At 49.1% G+C, this 24,540-nt stretch overlaps 1 protein-coding gene across 10 annotated transcripts in view; it reads right to left on the bottom strand.

The window, feature by feature from the left end:
- Window positions 1-24,540, bottom strand: part of adam22 (ADAM metallopeptidase domain 22) — a 588,297-nt gene that overhangs the window by 310,301 nt on the left and 253,456 nt on the right. For all 10 annotated transcript variants that reach the window (XM_072508619.1, XM_072508628.1, XM_072508623.1 and 7 more), the window contains exons 10-11: window positions 15,992-16,063; window positions 1,456-1,622 (exon numbers count right to left, since the gene is read on the bottom strand). In XM_072508619.1, the coding sequence (XP_072364720.1) occupies window positions 1,456-1,622; window positions 15,992-16,063 (239 nt within the window). The remainder of the gene's footprint in view (window positions 1-1,455; window positions 1,623-15,991; window positions 16,064-24,540) is intronic.

Consider the following 24,540-nt stretch of genomic DNA (forward strand, 5'->3'; position numbering starts at 1 on the left):
AAGCGATTTTCATGTAGCATTACATTTCCTTCCCAGGAAAGGAAGATAAACTACCCTATACTGATCTCACAATGGCTAAGCAAAGGTCTCCCAAATACATATCCAGTATGCTTGTTATAAAAATAATTGTGATGGAGGAAGAGTTATTAAACTCCTGATATTATTGATGGCATAAAATGATTTGCAGCTCACTTTGAGTCTGACATAAAATCATGAGTGAGCCATAATTTCCAAGCATTTTGTCAGTGCTAAACATAAACTCTGTCTCTTTGCCATTCTGTCAACCACTTAGAACTAAATTGGGCAGAACCTTGGTACCATGGTTGGCTTTGTATGCGCTCTGTACCCCACATCATTTCTATCATTAGCTTTGACTATATATCTGTAACACTACCCGTTTCCATTCCTACCCGAGTCCACACTCTTGTGCAAAAAGCTCATCCAAATTTTTGTCACACTGGAGTCATCTACTCCTACATTTTTAAAGTTGGTCTTCTATTGTCCAAAATGCACAAACTCCAATGGATCCAAAATACAGCCATCAACATTTAATTGTGCACCAAGGGATTAGCTTGTCCATTACTCCTGCCTCCATTCACCTACATAGATACCTGACCCCTAACCCATCCATTCCTAGACTCTTCAGGCCTCCAACTACAGTATCCCATGCATCTCTCTCACACCCCTCTCTGGAATTTCCACCTAAAATCCCTTTATCTCCAAAAAAGGTGATTTTTTTTTTTCCTTTTCAAACCTATTCAAAATCCACAAACTCACCCTGTCACCTTCTCTAACTTACTTCTCAAGGACTATCCATCCCTTTTATTATTCATTTATAAAGCAGATTGTGGCATCTTCTATTTCAATAGCCATACATTAATCCAATTTGTGGTGCAAGTCACAGCGACCGCCCAACACTATTTGTTAGCTGACATCAAAATTGTTCTTTTGCTGTGGTACAAAAGCTAGCATCTTCCAGGATTTGCAATTGTTCTGAGTCGGGCACTGGCAGTTCACTCAGGACATCACAAACATATCTAGTCTTTATCTGAGGAAAAGATCAAATTTACTGCCCTTAGACTTCTTAAAAGGCCCATAATGAGCAGGCAAATTCCAGATTAGCTGAAAGTTGTTTCTTCATAGGTCCTGTTGCTGGTACGATGCTCTTCTGTGGACTTTGGTTTCTGGAAAGTGCCTCAGGGAGATGGGTACATTTTATGTTAGTGTAGAATCACAATAACAAGAATTACCAATAAAACTGTACACTACTGTTGTAAATCTTGTTCCAATCACATGATGTCTGAATGACAGCTGTATATAAGTACTTAAATACCATAAAAAATAAATCTTACTGAATGAAATTTGGACTTTTTAAAGATCCTTGAAAATAGAATGAAGATTAACTTTAGTTTATTGGTACATAGTTGAACAAAACATTTTAAATGATCTACTTACGAAAATAGATGAATGGCATCACTGTCCGTTTTAATGAAATCTCTTCTGTACTTCATAAACTCTCGTAGAGTTACCTGAGGGTTCACATCTATGGTGAACTTGTTGTCAACTGACCAGGTTTCCATAGCAACGAGTACAATTCTGGTGTTCAGCTGTTCCTTGAATATCTAATGTACAGCATGAGAATATAAATTAAAACATAAACAATTTTTAAAATGGTGCAAGGCCCACTCTGTGGTAAAATGGAAAATCATTCAGGAGTACATTAAAGCAGTTAGGTACATTAAAACCACGTGAAATCAACAGAAACCACAATTTCTGTATCTATAAGTCTATTTTTTTAGGGGTATCCAGTCATCCACTCTAACGCTGGCAAAAATATCAACGAAAATTTTTTAAAATAGCACCTAAGCAATCTTTCCCAAGTTACCACAGATCTTCCACTTAATTTAAGCTGAAAACTTATAACCTTCATTATGTGTCACAAGTAGGCTTACATTACAACTTCTTGGGTAGGGTGTGTGGACAGTCTGGATCATGTTAATATCGAAAAGGAGAAGATATTGGGTCTTTTTAAAGATATTAAGGTAGCTAAGTCTCAGGGCAGCACGGTGACACAATGGTTAGCATTGCTGCCTCACGGCGCCGAGGTCCCAGGTTCGATCCCGGCTCTGGGTCACTGTCCGTGTGGAGTTTGCACATTCTCCCCGTGTTTGCTTGGGTTTTGCCCCCACAACGTAAAGATGTGCAGGCTAGGTGAATTGGCCACACTAAATTGCCCCTTAATTGGAAAAAATTAATTGGGTACTCTAAAAAAAATTTTTTAAAGGTAGATAAGTCTCCTGGGCCGGATGGGATTTACCCCAAAATACGGAGGGAAGCAAGGAAGGAAATTGCTGGGGCCTTCACTGACACCTTTGTATCCTCATTGGCTACAGGTGAAATCTCAGAGGCCTGGAGAATAGCAAATGCGGTACCGCTGTTTAAGAAAGGTAGCAGGGGAGTCGCACGTTTCGGCAGCTCCCTGTGAAACGGACTTTTGGGCTCTTGATAGGAGCCCCAACGGCAATTTTGACGGCTAAAAACACTGTGCGGTAAACCAGAAGGGAATCCCCCCTGGATACGGATGGAAAAAGGAGGAGAGAGTGGCCAGATTGCAGTGGATCCTTTAGAACAGCGGCAAGGAAAGCAAGCAAAAACCAAGATGGTGTCGGAAGGTGGCAGTTTAACATGGGGCCCTGAACAACAAGAGTTCTTGAAATGCTGTGTGGAAGAGATCAAAAAGGAAATGAAGAAAGAGCTGTTGGCCCCGATACTACAGGCGATCGAAGGGCTAAAGGAGGAACAAAAGACCCAGGAGCGGGAGCTTCGGGTCGTGAAGGCAAAGGCAGCCGAGAATGAGGACGATATACAGGGCCTGGTGGTGAAGACGGAGACGCAGGAGGCACATCAGAAACGATGTGTGGAAAGGTTGGAGGCACTGGAAAACAACGCAAGGAGGAACAACCTGAGGATTCTTGGTCTTCCTGAAGGTGTGGAGGGAGCGGACGTCGGGGCATATGTGAGCACGATGCTGCACTCGTTAATGGGAGCGGAGGCCCCGGCGGGTCCGTTGGAGGTGGAGGGAGCATACCGAGTGATGGCGCGAGGACCGAGAGCAGGAGAAATTCCCAGAGCCATAGTGGTGAGATTCCTCCGTTTTAAGGATAGAGAAATGGTCCTTAGATGGGCGAAGAAAACTCGGAGCAGTAAATGGGAGAACGCGGTGATCCGCGTTTATCAAGACTGGAGTGCGGAGGTGGCGAGAAGGAGGGCGAGCTTTAATCGGGCCAAGGCGGTGCTTCATAAAAAGAAGATAAAATTTGGAATGCTGCAACCGGCAAGACTGTGGGTCACATATCGAGGGAGGCACCACTACTTTGAGACGGCGGATGAAGCGTGGACTTTTATTGTGGAAGAAAAACTGGAATGAGCGGGTTATTAAAAAGAACGTTCGAACAAAGTGGTGGGGCGAATGTGGGGGGCAAAGAGGGGTTTTATGTACTAATCCTGCGATGTGGTAACTTTTCTCTCTCCCACAGGTGGTGATGGGGGAGGAGGGGAGGTGGAGGAGATGGGGCGTTGGCCATTGGGGGCGGGGCCAAGGGAGAAGCGCGGGCTTGGTTCCCGCGCTATGATAACCATGGCGGGAATAGAGAAGCAGGAAGGAGGGGGCGTCGCACGGTGCGAGCCGAGGTCACGGGGGGAAGCCGAGGTCAGCCAGAGTTTGCTGACTTCTGGGAGCAACTTGGGGGGAGTAATTACGCTAGCGGGGGGGGGGGGTGGGAGGAGGGAATTACTGGGTTGCTGCTGCTGGGGAGAGGGGGGAGCTGGTATGGGAGAGGATGGGCGGGGGGGCACCGCCTGGGGGAGATACAGCTGCGTGGGAACCGGGTGAGGAGCTGGAAAAAGGTGATGGCTAATCGACAAGGGGGGGGGGGGTAGGAAGCCCCCCAACTCGGCTGATCCCGTGGAACGTGAGAGGGCTGAACGGGCCGATAAAGAGGGCACGGGTACTCGCACACCTTAAGAAACTTAAGGCAGATGTGGTTATGTTACAGGAAACGCACCTGAAACTGATAGACCAGGTTAGGCTACGCAAAGGATGGGTGGGGCAGGTGTTCCATTCGGGGCTAGATGCGAAAAACAGGGGGGTGGCTATATGAGTGGGGAAGTGGGTAATGTTCGAGGCAAAGACTATAGTGGCGGATAACGGGGGCAGATACGTGATGGTGAGTGGCAAACTACAGGGGGAGACGGTGGTTTTGGTAAACGTATATGCCCCGAACTGGGATGATGCCAATTTTATGAGGCGGATGCTAGGACGCATTCCGGACCTAGAGATGGGAAAGCTGATAATGGGGGGAGATTTTAATACGGTGTTGGAACCAGGGCTGGATAGGTCGAAGTCCAGGACTGGAAGGAGGCCGGCAGCAGCCAAGGTACTTAAAGATTTTATGGAGCAGATGGGAGGTGTAGACCCGTGGAGATTTAGCAGACCTAGGAGTAAGGAGTTCTCGTTTTTCTCCTATGTCCATAAAGTCTACTCGCGAATAGACTTTTTTGTGCTGGGTAGGGCATTGATCCCGAAGGTGAGGGGAACGGAGTATACGGCTATAGCCATTTCGGATCACGCTCCACACTGGGTGGACTTGGAGATAGGGGAGGAAACAGGAGGGTGCCCACCCTGGAGAATGGACATGGGACTAATGGCAGATGAGGGGGTGTGTCTAAGGGTGAGGGGGTGCATTGAAAAGTACTTGGAACTCAATGATAATGGGGAGGTCCAGGTGGGAGTGGTCTGGGAGGCGTTGAAGGCGGTGGTTAGAGGGGAGCTGATATCAATAAGGGCACATAAAGGGAAGCAGGAGAGTAAGGAACGGGAGCGGTTGCTGCAAGAACTTTTGAGGGTGGACAGACAATATGCGGAAGCACCGGAGGAGGGACTGTACAGGGAAAGGCAAAGGCTACATGTAGAATTTGATTTGCTGACTACAGGCACTGCAGAGGCATAATGGAGGAAGGCACAGGGTGTACAGTACGAATATGGGGAGAAGGCGAGCAGGTTGCTGGCACACCAATTGAGGAAAAGGGGAGCAGCGAGGGAAATAGGGGGAGTGAAGGATGAGGCAGAAGAGATGGAGCGGAGAGAGTGAATGGAGTGTTCAAGACATTTTATAAAAAATTATATGAAGCTCAACCCCCGGATGGGAGGGAGAGACTGATGGGCTTCTTGGATCGGCTGGAATTTCCCAAGGTGGAAGAGCAGGAAAGGGTGGGACTGGGAGCACAGATCGAGGTAGAAGAAGTGGTGAAAGGAATTAGGAGCATGCAGGCGGGAAAGGCCCCGGGACCGGATGGATTCCCAGTCGAATTCTATAGAAAATATGTGGACTTGCTTGCCCCGGTACTGACGAGGACCTTTAATGAGGCAAAGGAAAGGGGACAACTGCCCCCGACTATGTCTGAAGCAACGATATCGCTTCTCTTAAAGAAGGAAAAGGACCCGCTACAATGCGGGTCCTATAGACCTATTTCCCTCCTAAATGTAGATGCCAAGGTCCTGGCCAAGGTAATGGCAATGAGAATAGAGGAATGTGTCCCGGGGGTGGTCCACGAGGACCAAACTGGGTTTGTGAAGGGGAGACAGCTGAACACGAATATACGGAGGTTGTTAGGGGTAATGATGATGGCCCCACCAGAGGGAGAAACGGAGATAGTAGTGGCGATGGATGCCGAGAAAGCATTTGATAGAGTGGAGTGGGATTATTTGTGGGAGGTGTTGAGGAGATTTGGTTTTGGAGAGGGGTATGTTAGATGGGTGCAGCTGTTGTATAGGGCCCCAGTGGCGAGCGTGGTCACGAATGGACGGGGATCTGCATATTTTCTGCTCCATAGAGGGACAAGGCAGGGATGCCCTCTGTCCCCATTATTGTTTGCACTGGCGATTGAGCCCCTGGCGATAGCGTTGAGGGGTTCCAAGAAGTGGAGGGGAGTACTTAGGGGAGAAGAGCACCGGGTATCTTTGTATGCGGACGATTTGCTACTATACGTGGCGGACCCGGCGGAGGGGATGCCAGAAATAATGCGGATACTTGGGGAGTTTGGGGATTTTTCAGGGTATAAATTGAACATGGGGAAAAGTGAGTTGTTTGTGGTGCATCCAGGGGAGCAGAGTAGAGAAATAGAGGACCTACCGTTGAGGAAGGTAACAAGGGACTTTCGTTACCTGGGGATCCAGATAGCTAAGAATTGGGGCACATTGCAGAGGTTAAATTTAACGCGGTTGGTGGAACAGATGGAGGAGGATTTCAAGAGATGGGATATGGTATCCCTGTCAATGGCAGGGAGGGTGCAGGCGGTTAAGATGGTGGTCCTCCCGAGATTCCTCTTTGTGTTTCAATGCCTCCGGGTGGTGATCACGAAGGCTTTTTTTAAAAGGATTGAAAAGAGCATCATGGGTTTTGTGTGGGCCGGGAAGACCCCGAGAGTGAGGAAGGGATTCTTACAGCGTAGCAGGGAGAGGGGGGGGCTGGCACTACCGAGCCTAAGTGAGTATTATTGGGCCGCTAATATTTCAATGGTGAGTAAGTGGATGGGAGAGGAGGAGGGAGCGGCGTGGAAGAGATTAGAGAGGGCGTCCTGTAGGGGGACTAGCCTACAGGCTATGGTGACAGCCCCATTGCCGTTCTCACCGAGGAACTACACCACAAGCCCGGTGGTGGTGGCTACACTGAAGATTTGGGGACAGTGGAGACGGCATAGGGGAAAGACTGGAGCCTTGGGGGGGTCCCCGATAAGAAACAACCATAGGTTTGCCCCGGGGGGAATGGATGGGGGATATGGAATGTGGAAAAGAGCAGGAATAACGCAACTGAAAGATCTGTTTGTGGATGGGAAGTTCGCGAGTCTGGGAGCGCTGACCGAGAAATATGGGTTGCCCCAAGGGAATGCATTCAGGTATATGCAACTGAGGGCTTTTGCGAGGCAACAGGTGAGGGAATTCCCGCAGCTCCCGACACAACAGGTGCAGGACAGAGTGATCTCAAAGACATGGGTGGGGGATGGTAAGGTGTCAGATATATATAGGGAAATGAGGGACGAAGGGGAGACTATGGTAGATGAACTAAAAGGGAAATGGGAAGAAGAGCTGGGGGAGGAGATCGAGGAGGGGCTGTGGGCAGATGCCCTAAGCAGGGTAAACTCGTCGTCCTCGTGTGCCAGGCTAAGCCTGATTCAGTTTAAGGTATTACACAGGGCACATATGACTGGAGCACGGCTCAGTAAATTTTTTGGGGTGGAGGATAGGTGTGCGAGGTGCTCGAGAAGCCCAGCGAATCATACCCATATGTTTTGGTCATGCCCGGCACTACAGGGGTTTTGGATGGGGGTGACAAAGGTGCTTTCAAAAGTAGTAGGAGTCCGGGTCGAACCAAGCTGGGGGTTGGCTATATTTGGGGTTGCACAAGAGCCGGGAGTGCAGGAGGCGAGAGAGGCCGATGTTTTGGCCTTTGCGTCCCTAGTAGCCCGGCGCAGGATATTGCTAATGTGGAAAGAAGCCAAGCCCCCGGGGGTGGAGACCTGGATAAATGACATGGCGGGGTTTATAAAGCTAGAGCGGATTAAGTTCGTCCTAAGGGGGTCGGCTCAAGGGTTCACCAGGCGGTGGCAACCGTTCGTCGAATACCTCGCAGAAAGATAGACGGAATGGGAAAAAGAAGGCAGCAGCAGCAGCCCAGGATCGGGGGTTGGGGGGGGGGGGGGGGAGGAGGAACCAGAAGGACTCTCAGGGTTGTTAATATATACTGTATAGTATGTATAGGTCGTTGCTACAGATAATTATATATTGGACTGTTAAATTATATTTTTGGAGAGTGTTACTTGTGACAAGGCAGTTGCCAATTAGGGCTAGTTTTCATTTTTGTTATTTATTATTTATTCATTTTTTGTTTATAAAATAGGTCATTGTTATTTGTGTTGTTATAATATTGTGTAAAGGATGCACAATGTACTGTGTTGGTTGACCAAAAATTTTCAATAAAATATTTAATTTAAAAAAAAACTGAACTAACCATGTTCAGAAAGTAAAAAAAAAAGAAAGGTAGCAGGAATAATCCTGGAAACTATAGGCCAGTGAGCCTCACGTCGGGAATAGGTAAATTATTGGAGAGAATTCTCAGGGACAGGATTTATACCCATTTGGAAACAAATGGACTCATAAGCGATAGACAGCATGGTTTTGTGAAGGGGAGGTTGTGCCTCACTAACTTTGCAGATCACACCAAGGTTGGTGGAGTGGCAGATTGTGTTGAGGATTGTCAGAAGACATAGTAGAATATAGATAGGTTGGAGATTTGGGGAGAGAAATAGCAAATGGAATTTAATCCGGACAAATGTGAGGTAATGCATTTTGGTAAGTTTAACATAGAGGGGAAATATATCGTAAATGGTAAAACTCTTAGGAATATAGAAAGTCAGAGAGATCTGGGTGTGCAGGTCCACAGACCTTTGAAGATGGCAACACAAGTGGACAAGGTAGTCAAGAAAGCATACGGAATGCTTCCCATCATTGGACGTGGCATCGAGTATAAAAACTGGCAAGTCATGCTACAATTGTATAGAACATTGGTAAACCGCACTTGGAATATTGCGCACAATTCTAGTCGCCACACTACCAGAAGGATGTGTAGGCTTTGGAGAGGATGCAGAGGAGGTTTACCAGAATGTTGCCTGGTCTGGAGGGTGTTAGCTATGTGGAGAGGCTGAATAGACTCAGACTATTTTCATTAGGAAGACGGAGGTTGAGGGGTGACCTGATAGACGTGTACAAGATTATGAGAGGCATGGATAGAGTGGATGAGTCAGCACTCTTTCCCTGGGTGGAGGGGTCAGTCACCAGGGGGTATAGGTTTAAGGTCCATGGGACAAAGTTTAGAGGAGATGTGCGAGACGGGTTTTTTACACAGAGGGTGGTGAGCGCCTGGAACGTGTTGCCAGGGGAGGTTGTGGAAGCAGATACATTAACTGCTTTCAAAAGATATCTTGACAAACACATGGATAGGATGGGTATAGAGGGATATGGCACAAGGAAGTGCTGAGGGTTTTGGCAAAGGTTGGTATCATGACCGGTACAGGCTTGGAGGGCCGAAAGGCCTGTTCCTGTATTGTTATTTGTTCTTTGTAACACTGCAATTAATTTACTGTGAAAATCCCTAGTCGCCACATTCCGGCGCCTGTTTGGATACACTGAGGGAGAATTCAGAATGTCCAGTCACCTAACAAGCACGTCTTTCAGGACTTGTGGGAGGAAACCGGTGCAGCCGGAGGAAACCCACACAGACACGAGAAGAACATGCAGACTCCGCACAGACAGTGAACCAAGCAGGGAATCGAACCCAGGTCCCTGGTACTGTGAAGCAACAGTGCCAACCACTGTGCTACTGTGCCACTGTGAGTATCGTATCATGAGTAGCTGGTGCATCTTTATTTTTTAAGTACTAAGTTTCATTATCTAATAGAGCAGTGCTAAGCAACCTAGGCCAGTGAGTGGACTACATGAGTGTCCCTCCTTCATCCCAAAAAATTGAAATCAGGCTTGTTGACTAACCAACACCCTATGAGTAAGATTGAATACATTTAATACATGTGGAATATTCCATAACAATTATAGAAAGTGCTTAATCATTTATATATTAATAGAACTGTCATCAACTTCAAATAGTAAAAACAAAACAAATATTTACACTTTGGAAGCAGAGGGAGTGCACAACTCTCACAATTAATGTCGTGTGCAATCAGCATGCACCTCAATTCACGCGCCTTTGCTTTACATACGTATTACTTCAGTCATAACGGTAGGAAAAAGCCTACTCAGATATGGAAATCTGTGGAATGTGGCAAACCTGCATGTGGGCAACGGTCAACAAAATGGCTCATGGGCCCCACTCAGAACCCAAATGGGCCGCATTGCTGCCCAACCCCCCCCCCCCCCCATGGTTACCCATCACTGAGATTTCAATTTTTGGGGATGAAGTAGGGACACTCATGCAGCCCACTCACTGGCCTAGGTTGCTTATCACTGCCCTATTAGATAATGAAACTTAGTACTTAAAAAATAAAGATGCACCAGCTGAGATAGGCAAGATAGCTTTGACTTCTGGAGTGCACACTCTGTTCCATGTGGGAACTACAGGGCATTCCATGTGGCCTGAATAACCATATGTGCCCTAAGTGTCATCAGCTGCAGCAGATTGAGCCCTGAAGTTCGGAGCTTGAGCAGCAGATGGTGTCACTGCAACACATCTGTAAAATTGAGAGGTAGTAAGTTTAAAGCTGCGGTCACCCTGCAGTTTAAGAGTATGCAAGGATAGGGGAAAAGGGTGAACGCCAAGAAGAAATAGACAGGTAATGAAGAAGTTCATGACCATCTCACTCTCCAACCGGTATTCAGTTCGGAATAATGATGAAAGTGATAGTTCACCTGGACAGTGCAGCCAGAGTCAAGCCCAATGCATCATCTTGGGCTGAACTGTACAAAGAAAAGACTGGAAGTGATTGGGGATCCGATAGTTCGGAAAATAGCTAGGCGTTTCTGCGGCCGCGGATGTGAATCCAAGATAATCACTTATCACAGAGGAGTGAGAGTGAACAACCAGTGGTTGTGGTCCATAGGGGTACCAACAATAAAAGTAGAAAGAGGGAGCAAGGTAGGAAATTGGCAGGCAGGTGTTCAGGAGAGTTTTTATGTATGTTTCCAGTCCAATGAGAAAGGAGGCTTTTCTGTGTCTGGTTCTTGGGAATGAGGATCAAATGTCAGTCGGGGAACATTTAGGGGACAGTGATCATTATATTGTAAGGTTTTAAGTTGGCTACAGAAAAGGACTAGGAACAATGCAGAGTACTAATAATTAATCAGGGGAAAGCCAACTCCAATGGAATAAGAATGGATCTGACCCAGATCAATTGGAATCAAATATTAACAGGCACAACTTTAACTGAACAATAAACTATCTTTAAAGAAGAGAGAGTTCAAGTACAGTCAAGGTACATTCCCATGGAGTGCAAAAGTAGTGCTCCCTGGATGATGAAATAGAGATTAAGATGAAGCAGAAAAAGTGTGGATAATACCGTCAGGTGGATAATACAATTGAGAAGCAGGCTAAATATAGAAGATTCAGAGGGTAATTGAAAATGTAGTAAGAGAATGAGAAGAGGTTAATGTAAAAGGGAATCCAATGGTCTTCAATAGGCATACAAATAGTGAAAGGATAGTAATAAGAGAAATGGAGATGATTAGGGATGCATTACGATGAGGACATCTGTCTTTGCCAAGAAAGAAATGTATTGTGAAAGAGGAAGTACAGGCACTTGAAGAATTTAAAGTTGATAAGGAAAATGTATTTGATAGGCTGTCTGGTCATAATTTCCCTCAGAATTGGGTTGTGCATGATGACTGGTAAATTGCAACACTTGTTCAGAAAAGGGCTTAACGACAAGCCTAGCAACTGCAGGTCAGTCTAGTCAGTTTAACTTTGGTGATGGGGAAGCCTTTGGAAGCGTTAGTTTGGGACAAACTTAATTATTAAGTATGGAAAGCCAGAACAGATGGGTTAAGGGATAGCACGGTGGCACAGTGATTAGCACTGCTACTTTGCAGCGCCAGGGACCTGGGTCCAACTCCGGCCTTAGGTCACTGTCTGTGTGGAGTTTGCATGTTCTCCCCATGGGGTATTCTCAACATGGGTTTCCTCCATGTGTTCCAGTTCCTCACACATCCAAAGATGTGCAGGTTAGGTGGATTGGCCATGCTAAATTGCCCCTTAGTGTCCAAAGACCAAAGTTGAGGTTATGGGGAAAAGGTTGGCGAGTGGGCTTGGTGCACTTGTCTTTCAGAGGGTTGGTGCAAACCTGATGGCCCGAATAACCACCTTCTGCACTGTAGAGATTCTATGCGGGATTCAACAACCACCCGCCAGGTCGGTGAATCTCCGGGGGGCGGCCCGAATCCAGCCCCACCGCCCCCTGCCATATTTTCCGGCGGCATTTTTTGGGCGGGGGAGGGGATCACGCCACGCCGGTCGCGAGCCATTGGCAGCGCCCCCCCCACCCCCACCCCGGCAATTCTACGGCCCCAATGGGCTGAGTGGCCATCCGTTTTTGCCCAGTCCCGCCGTCGTGGGTTACGTATGGTCCCACATGGCGGGACCCGGCAGGTAAGTCAACTGGGGCGGTCCTCGGGGGAGGGGAGGGATCCGACCCGGGGGGGCCCCCCCACGGTGGCCTGGCCCGCGATTGGGGCCCATCGATTTGCGGATTGGCCTGTGCCGTGGGGGCACTTCTTCCTTGCGCGCAGGCCCCTGTAGGGCTCCGCCATGGCTGGCGCGGAGAAGTAACGCAGTGGAAAACGTGGAGCACGACATCCGCGTCTTAAGTGGTGGTGTCCAAGGCATGGCTCAGTCTGTGACAATAGCTGAGGGCCTCAACATCATGTCCCAGTCACTGAGGGACATGTCCCAGACACAGGTAGATATTGCCAGGGCACTGCAGAGCATGGTCTAGTCACTGAGGAGCATCGCTGAGGGCGTCGACACCATGGTGCAAACAATGGGGAGTCTACAGGTCTGGCAGCGCCAGATGACTCAGAGGCCTCTGAAGCTCACTCAGCCGCCCCTCCATGCCATTGAGTCCCCCAGGGGCATACATGCACCGTTAGGGAGGTGGAAGTGAAGGAGCTCAATGGGGCTTGCCACCAAGGAGACTACGACGGTCTCCATTTCTTCTGAATCCCCCCTCCTGCCACCGGCCCATCCCAAGGGCAGCGGGAAGGACAGGGTGTAACGACGACGCCAGTCACACCGGTAAGTCAGCCGGGGACTCCGGTCCAGGCCCTGCAGAGAACGTCCACCAAGGGCATCAAAGGCCACAGGGTACGGAAAGAAGCAGGCTGCCTACACCTCTGATGTGCATCCTGGGGACACACCTAGACGTAGCAGTAGACCACAGAAGATGAGGAAGAGTCAAGAGCAGAGAGTTGGCACTGGGGGGCTTTAATCTTCACAGTAGGCCTGTCCGTACCCCTGCTCCTGTTGCCCACCACTTCCCCCACACTCCTGCCCCTTGGCACAGTGGTCCAAGATCAAAAGCCCCCGACGCAGACTCCATTCAGAGGATGGGTATGAGCTCGCTGTCAGCAGAAAGACAGGAGTCAGACTTTAGCAGAAACTGAGGAGCACCAGAGTTTCACTCACAGCGAGTTATGATCACTCTCCTGCCTTATATGGTGACCCATTGACAGTGCCATTACAGACCCATCACCCTGGAGTGATGTTACACAGACCCTTAGAGGGGGGAAAAGGGTGGTTCGGGGAGGGAGTGGTCTGATAAGTGTGATAAGGAGGGTATGGGGAATGTGGGGGGAGGGGTGATGAGGGGGAAGGCGGGGTGATTGGAGGTGGAGGGGAATGGGGGGGGGAAGAGGGAAAGGGGGAGGCATTGAGCTGATGGACACAGTTTCATCCTAGGAGAATCTGGAGTCGATAAGGGCCTCCCTCCCTGGTCCTCCTGGCATTTTGGACCCTTGCCGCCGCCTGTCCTCCATCCTCCGGTTCCTCCTCAGGCACATCCTCCAGTCCCTCATGAGCCATCTTATCCTCCGTCTCAGACAAGGCCTCCTCTTGCTCCTCCTTGTACAGCATGACGCTCCGCTGCTGTGCCAGATTGTGGAGGGCACAGCGGACCACCACAAAGTAGGAGACCCTCTGGTACTCTGGTAGGCGTACTGCAGGATATCATCACAGCGGTCAAGGCATTGGAACCGCATTTTCAGCAGCCCGATGCACCGTTCAATGACAACACGGGTGGCAACGTGGGCCTCTTTGTATCGGGTCTCCACCGCGGTCTCAGGCCTCCGCATTGGCGTCATGACCTCAGCGAATATTCCTCGACTCCCACAAGCCAACCCGGCATCCTGGGGTGGTCCACAAAGACACCAAAATCTCCAAGTGCCCCACGATGTAGCTGTCATGCACGCTCCCTGGGTAGTGGGCACACGTGCATGGTTCTGAGGTGGTGGTCGCACACCGTCTTAACACTGAGGGAGTGGAACCCCTTCTTGTTAATATAGGGCACTTGGAGGGCAACAGCGTGCCATCGATTGCCCCCTGGACGTGTTGCCTCCAGCAAATCCTGCAGCCCGGCATCTTGGTGAGCCTGGTCCACGTCTAAGGTGATTAGTCTGCTACCCGGGCATGCAGTGCATCCGCCACTCCCGGATGTTCCTGTGGGCGGAAGATTGGGATATGCCAAACTAGTCCCCGTTTGAGCCCTGGATTGACCCAGGGGTATTGAAGGGCTGCGGTGGCCTTCACAGCCACCAAGAGCGAGTAATCTCCAAGTCCACGGGGTGCCATGTTCTCGAGGACATGGCATGAGGTGCCTCACTGTCGCTCTGCTGAGACGCAGTCTTTTGCGGCGCACACTGTCTGTCAGCTCATCAAATGATCTATGACATCTGCACACCTTGGGCTGTCACTGGCCTTCCCTTCTGGGTTCCTCCTCAGCCCGATGGATGGCCGGAATTTCAGGATGTGCGCCAGCCTCCAGCCTCAGCTGTCGTAGCTGCCTTCTACATCGTCTGCCCGCCTCAGCTACCACAAGCAACTCAATGGCTTGCCAGAGGCAATTTCAGCGGGCTGTTAACCACAATGCTGCAGAGTCACATAAAAGCCTAGCCAGGGAGGAACGACGGATTTCCTTCCCTAAAGGGCATTATTGAATCAAATGGTTTATACAACAATCAATGATAGTTATCATGGTCATTATGAATATCAGCTTTGTTACTCCAGATTTATTGAGTTCAAATTCCACCAGCTGCTGTGGTGGGATTTGCACCCATCCCTTCATAGCAGTGTAGAATTTTAAAACAACATAGGCAGGTTGTTGGAATGCATGGACAAGTGGCAGATGAAATTTAATGCCGAGAGGTGTCAAGAGGCTCATTTCAGTAGGAAGAGCACAGGGAGATATTATAAAACAAAGAGTGCAATTCTAAAATGAAATGAAATGAAATGAAAATCACTTATTGTCACAAGTAGGCTTCAATGAAGTTACTGTGAAAAGCCCCTAGTCACCACATTCCGGCGCCTGTTCGGGGAGGCTGTTATGGGAATTGAACAGTGCTGCTGGCCTGCCTTGGTCTGCTTTCAAAGCCAGAGATTTAGCCCTGTGCTAAACAGCCCGCTAAACAGCCAGCTAAAAAGCGGTGTCAGAGCAGAAAGATTTGGTTGCATAATTGACTAAACCATTGAAGATGGCAGGATAGGTTGAGAGTGCGGTTAATAAAGCATATAACATTCATCAAAAGGAGCATAATACAAAAGCAAGGAAGTTATCTCAAACTTGCGTAAAAAACTGGTTTGGCCGCAACTGGAGTATTGTGCCCAGGATGTGAAGGTACTGGAGAATGTGCCGAAAAGGTTCACAAGAATATTTTCAGGAATGAAGAGGAACGTTAGTTATTTAAAGATCAGAGGTTGTACAGTTTTCCTTGGAGAATAGAAGATAAAGATTTTCTAGAAGTATTCAAAATCATGAGGGGTCTGGTCAAGTAGATGGGGAGAAACTATTCCCTTTGGTAGAAGGATGGAGAACCAGAGGACACAGATTTAAGGTAATTGGCAAATGAAGCAATGACGACATGAGGAAAAATGGTTCCATGCAGCGAGTGGTTAGGAGTTGGAATACACTGCCTTAGAATGTGGTGGATACAGTATCGATTGCGGCTTTCATAAGGGAATTGGATTGTTATTTGAAAAGGAAATAAATTGCAGGACCAGAGGAAAAAGTCAGGGGAGTGGGACTATGTGAATTGCTCTTTCACAGGCCCAACACAGGTCCAATGGCCTCCTTCTGTGCTTTAACCATTCTATGATTCAATCTCAGCTCTGACTCCCTCCTCGTGCATTTTGTGAGAGCAGACAGAACGGTAACCAGCACTTACCATATCCGCAATGTTCACAATTGATTTTGCAAAGTTGTTTGTGAGGCCCACTGATAAACGGTGCTTTTTAAACTATAAAAAAAGGGGGGGGAAATGTTAATCTGCATAATCCAAATCTGCAATTACTGTAAAACAATACAGTACTGTACAGAAATTTGCCACATCAGGCCAAGCAATTCTATTTTTTTATATTATCCAAGAGTCAAAATAGTTGCTCTACACATTTTTACACAGAATCGCCATTAGTTACAAGAATGAAATGTAAAAATATTTACTGCGTAAACATATATCCCTGAGTAATTGGCACCAACAGCCTCGCCTGGTGTAACATAAAGAAATCAAGACAATTCCAAAAAGGTAGATCAGCAATTACTGGAAAGGGCCTTAATTCAGGAACTTGCACTGCTGCAGAAATCTCCACACTGTTATGATACCCCATGGATGCCAACAAATCCAAAAAAAAAATGAATTTACCGAACAATCCCAACAAGAAAATAAGATTTCACTTTTATAACTTTTAAAATCGGTATTTTATTCCAAACATGGTCAACCACATCAACACGTGACACCTCAAAATAAACATGGTACATACACTTTGTTCATTTTTCCCCCTTTTAAACCCTAAATCCCCACCACCTTCTTCGCCCCGGAGACAAACAATTCCTCAAACACAGGCAGAAACATCCCCATCGCACACAAAACCCCTCCTCCCTCCTCCGACCCCTACGGGTGAACTTTATCTTCTCCAACCTAGGAAATTCATGCAAATCCCCCAACCACGCCGCGACGCCTGGCGGTGCTGCCGACCTCCAGTTCAATAATGTCCGTCGCCGGGCAATCAGAGAGGCGAAGGCTAACTTTTATAACTTCTACTTTAGCAATCAAACCAAAATGAACATAAATGAAACATGAATCAGCGGACAAATCATGGTCGATATATAAGTTAAACAAAGATAGATCTCAGATTTGTGCACAAACCACTCCGCATATATGACACTAATCTCAGCTACAAACCTTTCAAAGCTCTGAATCCCCTTGGCCAGAATTCAGCTCATTTTCTCAAGTATTTAGCCTCTGATCCTCAGACAGCAGAAGCAATTAACAAACCTGAGTTCTATGTGCATGGTTCTGACCAAAATGGTACACTTCTGTGGAACCGCTACAGCCTGATCATGACAGTTTTGGTGGTGTGGATTAAACCGAGTCACCTTTACCTGAATCCTTACCAATATCCCTGTGCACTACGTAGCCAGCTCGGGTCAATTAGTTCCTTTAAAATCACTAAAGTACCTACAGTAACCTACAATTGGATTTTTCAGGCCTCCTGCAGAATGGAAAGCAGATAGGTAGATCCGTAAGATAGGACACCAATGGCTCGTCTGCTCCCGCCACGATTTTGAGGATATGGGGAGGTGTTGGGGGGGGCGACCACCCATGACCAAATGAGGCTCTTCTGTGGCCAATTATTGACCACTTTAAGGATTCATCACACTGCCACTCAGGTTTAATGGATGGTGACGGAGGCCTGTGCCCATCGTGTAGCCCAGCAGGTTTGATCCTGTGCATTTGTGGCCAGTCAAAGGGGGAGGAATCTTTTTTCTGAGTTCTTCATGCCATTGTAAACAGTTAGCCCTCCTACATCCAACCATGGTATCCCCAACAGGCCCCCCATACCCTTCATTAGCCTCACTAACGCCTGTCTGAGACCTTTGCAGATTCAGGTCCATAGTTAATTTCTTCTTCTTGTCCAGCTGCAGCACCGACATTGACCACCGCTCCCAGTGGCATACAACGGTACTCCAGAGCTACAGGCCTTCAATTTGGCTGGCAGCTCTACAAGATAGAACTTGCTCCTGGAAAGCAGCACATGTCCCTCCTCATAATAATTAAAATCCTGTTGGCTAGAAATTTAAAGCAGAGAAAGCTGGCCATGGAAAGCTGGGCTCGCTCCTGATATTTATTTTGGGATGCAGGGAGCCCTATCTTCATTTATCTCTACTCCAAGATCCAACCTTCATGGTTACCTTTTTTTCCAATTGCATCACAAGCATACACTCTTACCAGAGAGGGACTACAGCCTCTCTTTTTCAAATATCATAGCAGTTATTGGAACATTAAATGAGAAAATGTTTCCAGTTGTTAATCACAACATTTTGCCCACATTGGAAGGGTCCGCTGCTATGTGGGGAGAAAGCTGGGTTTGAGTTGGGATCAGGGGGGCCTCCTTGATGGGGACTCCATGACCCATGTAGAGGATCCCTGGAGGCAATGGCCACCCAATGTTAACCCTAATCCTCCCCGGGTTCTCTAAACCAAATCTACTCTCTCCGAAGAGGCCGCTCCATTGAGGTGCCCTCTCCCTGGTCATGCAGACTCAGCAACGGTCACCTCGAGTAGTGGAACTGCTGGCCCTTTGATTGGATGAGCAGCCGTTGAGACTGGGTTGCCTCTTATTTGGCTGCCACTAGCAATATCCTGCCCTGGGTCCCACTGCCAGCCAGAGCTGGGTTTGGTGCCAGTGCCCATCTCAGTTCCCTGTGCCAGAGAACAAATTCAATTTTTTTAAAAAAAGATTCTGGCCGGAATTCTCCAGTCGTCAGGATGCAGCTTTCCTGCCGGCAGCTCACCCCCACCAGTGGGATTCGCAGCGGCGTGGGGTGGTTTCAATGGGAAACCCATTGACAGCTGGAGGGAAGATAGAATCCGAATCCCGTTGCCAGCAAATGTTGCACAGCCAAGAAACATGCAGCTAGGGCATTGAGAAATCTAGCCCTTTCTTTCTGGCTTCACTTCCCTCAACATACAGGCACCTTGATTCCAGTACACCTCATCTCATTAGATGCACCACCATTCTGTAATATGCTGAGAGCCTACTGAATAGGAAAATCTAGAACTCCCAGTCCCCCCCCTTGCAAAGACAACTGAAAAATCCCCAAAGAAATGGGATATATTATCATGAAAAGGAATTATTTCTGAGATGTGGGGAAAGAGAAGTGGAGTGGGCGAACTGTATAGCTCTTTCAAAGAGCTACCACAGGTACAATAGACCAAATGGTCTCCTGATCTTTGAGATCCCAAGTAATATATCCGTTGGGGCTGATTTAGCACAGTGTGGCTTGGCTTGTATGCAGAACAAGGCGGCAGCGCGGGTTCAATTCCTGTACAGGTCTCCCTGAACAGGTGCCGGAACGTGGCGACTAAGGGCTTTTTACAGTAACTTCATTGAAGCCTACGTGTGACAATAAGCGATTATTATTACATTTCATATTGAAGGTTTTAGATTCTGTAAGGGATCCTTTTGCAGTGAAATAATAAAAATAGTTTCACCACATTGAATGTGTTTGAAGACATGTATCAGATGAAATAATTACAGATATTGTTGCAATCCCCAAAAACAAGAGATAAAGGGTTCATTGCCTTTACTGGTACTGTGTGAAAATGCATCTGTCTCATGAATAAACTATGATGACATCTTCTGTGAGTACAATAACAGCTTGCTGTTCTTCCCAGGCCTGTTTGACCTGTCTGCCTCTTCAATGGAATGGACTACAGTATTCCATTTTGTTCCACTGTCTCTTATTCATGGTCGAAATCTATCCACTGATAGTTCCACTCCTAATTCGTCCTCAAGTATGGGGTCAATTTTAACTTTAGGATGACCACTTAGCAGAGTGCAAGGCAGCCTGCCCACTGCAAGCGAAGTCCTGGCAATGTCAAATGGGTGGTCCAACACAGTTTGCTGCATTCAGGCCAGGTCAAACTGGGTAACCCAGGAACTACCAGGTCAGCAACAAGTGAGTCCAGGAGAGCATTTCCCAAGGCAACAGCTGCCAAAATTGCTTTTGGGGAGTCCTGAAGGAATGCCGCTGCTCTTCCTGGTCTCACAAAAATAATTTAAAACTTACCTTTCCAGGCCTTATTGAATTCTATCACCCGTGAAATTCCAAACAGTACTGCCCTAAATTGGTAACGTGGTTGCTCTGCAAACCATTATCTTAATCTACATGTTAAACAGGGTCTACTGCCTGAAACAAGGCGGCACTTTAGCCGTCCATCGATAGGCAACCCTGAAAGTGGCAATGGGTTGATGGTAGACACCGATCGGGCAATAAGTCTTGATGCGACCATCAATTCACTCGAAGACACGTGGAGAAGTAAACCGTGGATTTAATCAGCTTAGAACTGTGCCTGCGGACTTCCGGTGACGGCGGGCGGGATGCGGCCGCACAATGGAGAGCCCCCGCTCGGGAACGGCAATTTCGGGGCTTTAAGCCCGGTCCCAGGGTCCACGGAGGCGGCAGAAGCAGGGAGAAGGCACAGAGGAGGCACTGAGAAGACACAGGAGGGAAAAATAACCCAAAGAAAAATGTCGAGGGTGAGCAAAAAAAAGGCCGAAAAAAAACCAGCTGGAGGTCCGTTGGGGAGTGGAAAGGTCACCGCGGGGTCACCAGGAAAAATGGAGGCTGGAGCACCAGGGAAGGCCGCACTGCTTACGGCTGAAGAAATAACCAAGGTGATGGCTGCGGAATTTGAAAAGCAGTTGGCGCAGATTGCGAAATGCATGGAGACGGTGAGGAAGGAGATGAGGGAGGTTTTGAGTGTGCTGGTGGAGGAGGCGGTTTCCCCGGTGAGGATGGAGGTGGCGAGCGCAGTGGCGGAGGTGCGAGAGCAAGGGGAGGCGCTGAAGGGAGTGGAGGAGACGTTATTGCAGCACGGTGATCAACTTGCCTCGATGGGGAAAGAGATGCGGAAGGTGATGGATACTAACAAGGATCTGCGAGGAAAAATGGAAGACCTAGAAAATAGATCCAGGCGACAGAACTTGAGGATTGTGGGGCTGCCCGAAGGAGTTGAAGGACCGAAGCCGACTGAGTATTTTGCCGCGATGCTGGCAAAACTATTGGGGATGGGGGAGGACCCCTCCCGATATGAACTGGATCGGGCTCATCGGTCGTGGAGGCCTGTACCAAAGGCGAGTGAGCCGCCAAGGGCAGTGACTCTGTGCTTCCGTAGGTACAGGGTGAAGGAGAAGGTCCTGAGCTGGGCCAAGCAGAAGCGGGTGGTGCAGTGGGCTGGAGCTGGTATACGTGTATACCAGGACTTTACGGTGGAGCTGGCAAGGAGGCGGGCTGCCTTCAACCGGGTGAAGAGGGCACTGTACATTAGCAAGGTGCGGTGCGGCATTGTATATCCAGCAAAGCTGAGGGTGACTTACAAGCTCAGGGACTTGTATTTTGGAACGGCGGAAGCAGCGGAGGAGTTTGCGAAAGCAGAAGGACTGTGGCAGAACTGACAAATTGAGGAATGACCATGTGCCGATGTAACCTCATGACTGGATTTTCTTCTTTTTTGTATCACTGCGCACGGGTGTCGAGATTAAAGGAGCTAAGGTGGTATATATTTGGACAAGGGAAGGGACGGGACTTTCACTCGAAATGAGAGTTCTTTGGGGTGTAGGTGGATAGGCGGGGTTTGTGTGCTAAAAGGGGATCTTTGGGCTTTCCTGGGGCCGGGCAAGTGGGAAAGGGACCCGGGAGGGGGCCTCCACGCTGGCCGGTGTGTGCCGGCCAGTAAACGGGAGTGAGGTGGGGGGAGGGGCTGCGGCCATCGGAGCCTGACAGAACAGGGTCCGAGTGGTCTAGCCGGGGTGGAAAGTTGGGGGGGAAGGAACCGAGGGTAGGGGAAGAGTTTTACAAGAGGCAGTGGACGGGAGGAGCTGGAGACCTGGGGGGTGGGAGCTGTGTAAGATTAAGGGTGACTACGGGTAATCCCTGATTTATTTTTGTCATTTGTTTATGTAAACATGCGGGTTGAGGTTTGGGGGTTGGTGGGTAGATGGGATCGTTGTTGTTATTATGGGGACTGACATATCTTGCTGATTATTGTTTATTGTTGATGGATGTAAATGTGGGAGAAAATGTGAAAATGGAGGAGAATAAAAAAAAAAGTTTTTAAAAAGAACTGTGCCTGCCTGCGACCGGTATAATACTGAAGGTGGCCTCGCAGGTCAGCTGCTCTTATACTTCCTCTAAAGGGGTGGAGCCATGGGCGGAGCCCGTACATGCCCCAACATATCCCCCTGTGGATGAAGATACACAATGGCCCATAGGTGGAGCCCACAGGGTTAATAACATAACATAATACAGTGCACTGGTGAATTATCAGTAATTATACATTCACCACATTCACCCCCTGTTTAAAAAATGAAGTCCTGCGGGGGTGACGGGCTCATAGATTCAGTAGGTCCAGTGCCCGGATTGTACGTTGCGACCGCCGAAGCACTGGTGTTGCAGCCGCTTTGGGTGGCTGTGGAAGTGGGTCCGGAGCGGGCACAGGCGTGGACTCCGGGAGCCGCTCCTACGGAGCTTCATTCCTGTGGACCGAGGAGCGCGGGAACCATATAGGGGTGGGGGCGCTGAACATGGGAGGTTGGGCGGGACATAGCGTGGGTGATGCAGTAGTGGTAGCGGTGGTGGAGCCTGAGGGCGCCAGGTCCCAGAGGGCGACGGTATCTTGCCGGTCATCGGGGTGTTCGACGTACGCATAGTGTGGGTTGGAGTGCAAGAGCTGGACCCTCTCTACCAGGGGGTCGGTCTTATGGCTCCGAACGTGTTTTTGGAGGAGGACTGGACCCGGTGTCATCAGCCAGGGCAGAAGTGAGGCCCCTGAGGTAGCTCCCCTATGGAAAACAAACAAAAGGTCATGAAGAGTCTGGTTTCTAGCCGTGCAAAGGAGGGACCTAATAGAGTGGAGCGCATCGGGGAGGACCTCCTGCCAGTGAGAAACTGGAAGATTCCTGGACCGCAGGGTCAATAGGATGGTCTTCCAGACCGTTGCATTTTCCCTCTCCACCTGCCCGTTTCCCCTGGGGTTATAACTGGTAGTCCTGCTCGAGGCGATGCCCTTACTGAGCAGGTACTGACGCAGTTCGTCGCTCATGAACGACGAGTCCCTGTCGCTGTGGATATAACTGAGGAAACCAAACAGGGTGAAGACACTATGCAGGGCTGTAATGACAGTGGGGGTGGTCATATCGGGGCAGGGGATGGCAAACGGGAAGCGGGAGAACTCATCTATGATGTTAAGGAAGTACGTGTTGCGGTTATTGGAGCAGAGGGGCACTTTGAAATCGATACTGAGACGTTCAAAGGGCCGGGATGCCTTTACCAGGTGGGCCTTATCCGGTTGATAGAAGTGCGGTTTACACTCCGCACAGATTTGGCAGTCTCTGGTTATAGCTCTGACCTCCTCGGTGGAGTAGGGCAGGTTGTGGGCCTTGATGTAATGGGCGAGCCGGGTGACCCCCGGGTGGCAGAGGTCATTGTGGATAGCCCGTAGTCGGTCATCTTGCGCGCTGGCACATGTGCTGTGGGACAGGGCATCTGGGGGCTCATTGAGCTTCCCAGGACGATATACTATATCGTAGTTATAGGTGGAGAGTTCGATTCTCCACCTCAAGATCTTATCATTCTTGATCTTGCCCCGCTGCATATTGTCAAACATGAAGGCAACCGATCATTGGTCAGTGACGAGGGTAAACCTCCTACCAGCGAGGTCGTGCCTCCAGTGCCGCACGGCTTCCACGATGTCTTGGGCTTCTTTTTCGACCGAGGGGTGTCGAATTTCAACGGTGGTGAGGGTGCGTGATAAAAACGCTACCGGTCTGCCTGCTTGGTTGAGGGTGGCGGCGAGAGCGACCTCTGAGGCGTCGCTCTCCACCTGGTAGGGGACGGATTTGTCCACCGCGCGCATCGCGGCTTTAGCGATGTCCGCCTTGATGCAGTTGAAGGCCTGGCGGGCCTCGGCTGCCAGTGGAAAGAGGGTGGCCTTAAATTGTGGGCGGGCTTTTTCCGCATACTGGGGAACCCACTGGGCGTAATAGGAGAAAAATCCAAGGCACCTCTTCAGGGCCTTGGGACAGTGAGAGAGAGGGACTTGTAGGAGGGGGGGCATACGGTCAGGGTCGGGCCCTAGGATTCCGTTTTCCATGACGTAGCCGAGGATGGCTAGCCTGGTTGTGCGGAAAACGCATTTCTCCTTGTTGTAGGTGAGGTTGAGTTTTTGGGCGGTTTGGAGAAATCGGTGGAGGTTGGCGTTGTGGTCCTGCTGATCATGGCCGCAGATGGTGACATTATCCAAGTACGGAAACGTGGCCCGCAGCCCGTACTGGTCCACCATTCGGTCCATCTCTCGTTGGAACACCGAAACCCCGTTCGTGACGCCAAAGGGGACCCGGAGGAAATGGAAAAGGTGGCCATCTGCCTCAAACGCCTTGTAGTGGCGGTCCTCCAGGCGGATTGGGAGCTGGTGGTATGCAGACTTCAGATCCACCGTAGAGAACACGGGGTAGTGGCCGATCTGATTTACCATGTCTGCAATCCGGGGAAGGGGGTACGCATCGAGTTGCGTAAACCGGTTAATGGTCTGGCTGTAATCAACCACCATCTGGAACTTTTCCCCGGTCTTGACGACCATCACCTGAGCTCTCCAGGGGCTATTGCTGGCCTCTATGACCCCCTCCCGCAAGAGACGCTGGACCTCGGACCTAA

Source organism: Scyliorhinus torazame, chromosome 6 (assembly GCF_047496885.1).
Source record: "Scyliorhinus torazame isolate Kashiwa2021f chromosome 6, sScyTor2.1, whole genome shotgun sequence".
In the NCBI taxonomy this organism is placed as follows: domain Eukaryota; kingdom Metazoa; phylum Chordata; class Chondrichthyes; order Carcharhiniformes; family Scyliorhinidae; genus Scyliorhinus; species Scyliorhinus torazame.